The following is a 7,029-nucleotide window of genomic DNA, read 5'->3' on the forward strand; positions in this document are numbered from 1 at the left end:
AATGTTCGACTTTACAGTATATTTGTGTCTCCAGCAGAGGGCGATTGATCTCCACTTGATAATTTTCACTGTAGCGTGTTATTCGATATTATAATTGAACTTGGTTAACTGAAATATATGAAATGTAGTAAATCACAACCTCATGATTAAAATGATTAATGCATGACATACAGGTTTCATTAGAAATGACATTAAAGTATATTTTAGTTTAGCATAATGCTTATATATATTATATACATAAGTACATTTAAACCATATTCCACAGACAATAAAATTATGAAATTACATATAAAGATACATTTAACTAATTACCTTTCATTTAAATGTAAACTACAATACATTTTCATTTAATTGCAAATTAAGTGTCTAAAAGCACTACATTCAGTTCACACTTAGTATATTTTTAGTATTTTAAAGTAGCCTACTTTAAGTATGCTAAAGTGTACTTCCTTTTCCACAATGGTAGCATAGCAGATTATTATATTTTTGGAGATTTTGATGAGAAATGTTTGAGAAAATGACTAAAATCGCTGCATTGTGCTGTCAGGCCAGTAGATGGCGATGTCACTTTGTAAAGAAACACACGCGTCTATAGACCTTATGTAGCCCCGCCCCTTTTCAGCGCTGCGCTCGTTGTCTTTTGACTTCCGGTCTGTATTTTCACAGCGATTTTGCGTGTTTATTAATGAACGGCTCGTTTTAAAATCTTCCCGGTCGACTGACATTTGTTAAGACATCTGCTTTACATGATAACTTTCGTTAACTTTACATTAAGTAAATACACTTCAAAAGCTAATTACTCCTGGACAGAAATGCCATAGAAATATACAGAGCGACCGCAAAAACGGAAGTTCAAAGACAATATTCTTAAGATGGCGGCGCCCTCGTTTCTCTGGCGCATACGGTCTATAGACTGAACACGTAATACGCGTAACGTCACTGGTTTCACAAATTCACCTTTTTGTAGTTTACACAGAGACTATAACCGTATCGTTTTCATAAACGTTCACTTTGAAACCCGTTTTCAAAATTTTGCGTTTTCATGACCCCTTCTATCTTAGTTTACATGATACTGGTTTCAACTAAAAGCATAAAACGTTTTAAGCGTTTGGCTGTTCATTTACATGACACCGGCGTTTTAAGAGCCTGAAAATACAAACTATACTATCCCATGACGCCATAGGAGGGGATTTATAAAATTCAGTGCAAAAAAAGTGCATTTGGTCGCTGGTAGGTCACATGATACATCCTGATTACATTCATACTATTTATTACACTGCTCTGTGGAATACTTGATTCTGATTGGTCAATCGCGCCCCGATAACAGCCTCTGAAAACAAAACAAAAAGTCAGCAGCGCTTTACTCTCACTAGGAACGGTTTTTCTTCGTGGAAGTTTTGCGTTTGGTGAGCTAATAAAATATTAAAACTCAGTCGAATCAATATTTTGTGAACAGTTATTTAATTATGCCATCCCGTATCATGGACTCGCTCTCTCTGGTTTCATACAAACGCAGATGCTGCCATTTTGTGACGATTGTTTTGTACACTTTTGGATTATAAGATACAAACAGGTACGATTTTAAAACAGTTTAAACTCAAATCAATATCTCTTATCCCATAATTATTAATGTGGTGAAATGCTGTATAATAAGTGTTATGACTGTATACCGTATCTCTTAAATGTCCGTCTAGTTTGAATGTCCGCAGAAGCTTTACGTTTAAAGAGCTAATAAAATATTTCGACTCATATCAATATTTCGTGTTTAATTATTTACTTATGTGGCATGTAGCCGTGTAAGTGTGATAACGTGCATCCACCCGGTTGTTATCTCAGAATAAACCCCTTCAGGTGTCTGTGTGTGTGTGTGTGTGTGTGGTGTGTGTTCGTTCCTTCAGGCTGATGAAGACCTGATCCTGATCACCCAGTCGGGGGTTTATTCTGAGATGACAACCGGCTGTTTTTTGCTAAATCATACATATTTTACGAATTGCCCAATTCGTATGAATTCATACGAATGACCTACCCCTGACCCCGCCCCTAAACTTACCCATCACGTGGGTTTAGACAAATCGTACAAATTCGTACGAGTGAGGTCGTACGAATTAGCCACTTTTTTATCACTCGTACGAATTCGTACGAATTGGTCGTGAGATAGCGTTGGAACTGAACACTTTTTACAATGAGAATAATCAACAAGAAAAACTACAAAGAACTACAAACATGGCACTCGAGACAGGAAGTAGTCCAAACGCTCAATTTTCTGAGTGTAGAAATGAAACGTCTCTAGACTCAGAGACCGGATTAGGACTCGGGACTCGGGACTCAGGACACGGGATACGGGACTCGGGACTCGGGACTCGGGACACGGGACTCGGGACTCGGGACACGGGACTCGGGACTCGGGACTAGGACTCAGGACTCAGGACTCAGTCTCAGTAGTAGCTGGTGACGGTGGTGTTCACTGTGCTGTGGATGTTCTCCATGTTCTGTTGTCTTTGTCTCTTCCTGGCCTGACTCTGAACTGAGAGAGAGAGAGAGAGAGAGGGAGGGATGAAATGCAGTAGGACGACATGCAGATGTTTACTGTCAGAGGTTTACCTTGTCCTCTCCTCAGCGAGATCTTCATGCCGATGGCAAACATCATGAGGAGAGCAGCCGCTGCGCCGACACAAACCAGAATAATCACCATATAATTCCCAGCTGAAAGCACAAAGAAAACAAGAGTGACATTACAAATATTGCCTGTCATTGCCTTCTCCATCCATCCATCCATCCATCCATCCATCCATCCATCCAACCCTTCACTTCCTTCAGGATTATTTGATGAATAGAAAGTTCAAAAAAATATAATTTATTTGAAATAGAAATCTATAGTAACATTATAAATGTCTTTACTGTCACTTCTGATCAATTTAATGCATCTTTGCTGAGCAAAAGTGTTCATTTCTGTAAAAAAAAAAAAATCTGTTTTACCCTAAAATTTTGACTGGTAGTGTATCACGGTTTCTACAAAAATATGAAGCAGCACAACTGTTTTCAACATTGATAATAATCATAAATGTTTCTTGAGTCATCATATTAGAATGATTTCTGAAGGATCATGTGACACTGAAGAATGGAGTAATGATGCTGAAAATTCAGCTTTGATCACAGGAATAAATTACACTTTAATATATATTCACATAGAAATCAACTATTTCAAATTCTAATAATATTTAATAATTTTTTTTTCCGTATTTTTGATCAAATAAATGCAGCTTTGGTGAGCAGAAGAGACTTCTTTTAAAAACATTAAAAAATCTAAATTATGTCAAACTTTAGACTCTGGTTATATATATATATATATATATATATATATATATTAATGTATAAAATGAACAACTTCTACAGCAAATATTAATCTTAGTTAATTTAAATGTTTACTAATACATTATTAAAATCAAAAGTTGTATTAGTTAATGCACTAGTAACATGAACAAACAATGAACGACTCTTATTTTTATTAACATTAACAAAGTTTAATAAAAACGTAAATGTATTGCTCATTGTTAGTTCGTATTAGTTAACGCATTAATAATGTCAACTAATGAGACCTTACTGTAAAGTGTTACCGAAAGATTTAAATAATTTGAATATATTTTTTTAGAATTATTTATTTACGTTATTCACTAGTATTTTATGATATCATGGTCAGAGATCTCAAATGCGTCACAGTGTCAAAAAATATGGAAACAATCAATCATAAAAAAATTAGCAGTATTTACGTTTTACGTCAACGGTTATATTAGAGTTGAAGACCCCACAATAACTCTTAACATTACAGAGGACGACTGCGGTCTTTAAAATATGCTCGATCTCATATGTGTCTGATGTTTCTTCTTGTTTCTCATTGTCCTTCATCCAGCTGATGGAGGCATTGGGAAGATCATGAACACATTTCAGGATCACGTCTGACTCCTCGTCGACTGGGAGGGACGAATTGGTTTTTATGGTCACATTAAAAGCTGGGAAGAAGAGCAAAAGGTCAAAGGTCATCGTACATTTCATACATGGAAAACGTTCTTCATGAGGATCAATCGGCAGCATTGATTTGATCAGTGTGTGTTTCAGGCATTAATTGTACCTTTTATCGTGCAGTTTTCTGGAACACCTGTAAGGAGAATGAGAACAGAAGTGTCATAAAATGCATTGTTTTTCTAAAATAAAAAAGATTTTAATTCATAACATTAGTGATTTGTAGTTGATTACAAAAAAGCTATTCTTAAAACATGTGTACACTCATTTTTATACACAACCAGCTGCATTTTAATACAGGCATAGTTTTAACTGACTGGATAAGAAGATGATATGATATGTAACTGACCATCGGTGCAGTTTTGTGATGCATTAGAAAAACAGTTACAACATTTATCCGGTTTACATGTGTCAGATTGTCCAATGCCTTGATCCACTGAGAGAGAGAGAGAGAGAGAGAGGATAAAATATTTTGGATTATAATCTCACAATTTTTTATAGATGGAAATCTTGTTTGCGTTGTTTTATCATACAGAAGTTGCTAAACATATGAGTGAATAAAAGATGATATGATATGTAACTGACCATTGGTGCAGTTTTGTGACGCGTTAGAAAAACAGTTACAACATTTATCCAGTTTACATGTGTCAGATTGTCCAATGCCTTGATCTACTGAGAGAGAGAGAGAGAGAGAGAGAGAGAGAGTTTTCAACACACTTTATTTATATCATTACAACGTCAGCAAAACATCCAATCACATTATCCAGAAAAACAAAAAAGAGGTACAAAAATCAAGACTTATTGTAACATGGTAGTAAAAATCAACATTTCTTCTTCAGCCGTACAAATAGCTCCATTAAAACACCATTTGTGCAAAAAACTTTCTAAATCATTCATCAGGTTATAGAACTTGAAATCAAACCCTTGCTTTTACCATATTTTTACATACAATAACCACATGGTGTCCTTCTCTACCGTATATTTGTTTTTTCCTGGTTATGTAAACTGCAAGTTTGGCTTTGCCCAATTAAAAAATTCAACAATTGACTTTTTATTCTTTGCGCCACACTATATTTGGGTCCAAGAATCAAATCTTAGATGAAAGAATCTCCCCAAAATTCATGAAAAGAACATCAAGAAAACAAAACATATCGATCATACAGTCTGGAACATTCTAAAGAAACAATAAAATATTGTCTCCCTCATTTACAAAAAGGACAATCACTTGATACATTGGGATTAATTAAGATCACAAGTGCATTTACAGCTAGAGAGAGAGAGACAGAGAGAAAGAGAGAGAGAGAGAGAGAGAGAGAGGGAGAGAGAGAGAGAATAAATCTGGCACTAAGTGACATTACCAACATACTCCACCAAACAGCATCCATGTGCAATTTGAAAAAGAAATCATCAAAAAGGAAACCAAAAAACACCAACGAAACGTGGTTTGACAGTGAGTGCAAACATATCCGAACAACAGTACGAAATCTGTCAAATCAAAAACACAGAGATCCTGACAATGAAGAACTCCGCCATCAATACCATGAAGCTCTTAGACTATACAAACAAACTCTAAGAGTAAAAAAGGAAAAACACACAGATCAATTATTTCAAGAAATGGAGGAGTCAATAAATACCAGTAACTTCTGGAACAACTGGAACACTCTCTATAGACCACAGCAGGAAGAACTGGCCATTCAAAACGGGGACATATGGAGGACACACTTTGAAAATCTGTACAAAACAACTGAAACAAATCCGGCTCGAAATGAATTAAAAACCAAATTAGAAATCCTGAAAGAAAAAATTAAAGACAACCAGAACCCCCTAGATTTCCCAATCACTGTAGATGAGCTTACAGAGAGACTACATGCTTTAAAACCCAACAAGGCATGTGGCATTGATGGAATATTAAATGAAATGATCAAATACACCAACGACAAATTCAAAACGGCAATAATCAAATTATTCAACATTGTTTTGAGTGTAGGATATTTCCCCGACTCCTGGAACCAAGGCCTGATTACACCGATCTTTAAACAAGGAGACAAATATGAGCCAAACAATTACAGAGGCATATGTGTCAATAGCAACCTGGGGAAAATATTCTGTTCGATTGTTAATATAAGACTGCAGAACTTTCTCAAAACCCACAAAATTCTGGACAAAAGTCAGATTGGTTTTCTGCCCAAACACAGAACATCTGACCACATCTACACCCTCCACACCATCATTGATAAACATGTATACCAGAATAAATCCAAAGTCTTCGCTTGCTTTATTGACTTTGAGAAGGCTTTCGACTCGATCTGGCACGAAGGACTCTTCCTAAAACTACTGGAAAATGGGATTGGAGGGAAAACATTTGATCTGATAAACACCATGTATAAAAACAACACATGTGCTGTAAAAATAGGGAACAGTCGAACAGAATTTTTCCCCCAAAATCAAGGAGTCAGACAAGGTTGCCCATTGAGCCCCACTCTATTTAACATCTATATAAACGAATTAGCCAAAACCTTAAATAACTCCACTGCCCCCGGCCCAACCCTGACGGACTCAGAGATCAGATGTCTCCTCTTTGCAGATGATTTAGTCATTCTGTCAGAAACAAAAGAGGGACTACAACAGCTCCTCGACGTCGTAGAGACATTCAGTCTAACGTGGGCGCTCAAAATTAACTTAACTAAAACAAAAATAATGATTATTCAAAATAGATCCAGGTGTAGGGAAAATAAATATGTCTTCAGAGCAGGAAACCAAGTCCTCCAACACACCCACGAATACACATATCTGGGACTAATGGTGCCTTCACGTGCTATGGTAATTATGGTAAATACCAAAAGCCGACATGGAAAATGCACATGAACACCCCCTCATGTGGTATTTTCCACTGGGCAACTCGTAGAATATTTTGATGCACGAGTTGCCGAGATGAGATAACCTTTGACCTTTTCAAAATGGCGGAGAGCAACGCAAGAGTCGTGAATACTGTTAGCGGATAGTTTTTGTAGC

The 7,029-nt window shown here is 36.3% G+C and overlaps 1 protein-coding gene across 7 annotated transcripts in view; it reads right to left on the bottom strand.

The window, feature by feature from the left end:
* Positions 1–183: 183 nt before the first annotated feature.
* The window catches only part of LOC307171545 (uncharacterized protein), a 9,462-nt gene continuing 2,616 nt past the window's right edge, over positions 184–7,029 (bottom strand). Inside the window, exons 2-8 of one of the 7 annotated variants that reach the window (XM_079893235.1) lie at positions 4,603–4,689; positions 4,367–4,453; positions 4,127–4,153; positions 3,768–4,007; positions 2,602–2,703; positions 2,416–2,524; positions 2,170–2,345 (exon numbers count right to left, since the gene is read on the bottom strand). In XM_079893235.1, the coding sequence (XP_079749361.1) occupies positions 2,436–2,524; positions 2,602–2,703; positions 3,768–4,007; positions 4,127–4,153; positions 4,367–4,453; positions 4,603–4,689 (632 nt within the window). In that variant the 3' untranslated portion in view covers positions 2,170–2,345; positions 2,416–2,435. Of the gene's footprint in view, positions 2,525–2,601; positions 2,704–3,767; positions 4,008–4,126; positions 4,154–4,366; positions 4,454–4,602; positions 4,690–7,029 lie in introns of all 7 variants that reach the window. The other 6 variants (XM_079893234.1, XM_079893236.1, XM_079893237.1 and 3 more) reach the window with 6 other exon arrangements.

This window comes from Squalius cephalus (genome assembly GCF_949319135.1).
Source record: "Squalius cephalus genome assembly, chromosome: 14".
NCBI lineage: Eukaryota > Metazoa > Chordata > Actinopteri > Cypriniformes > Leuciscidae > Squalius > Squalius cephalus.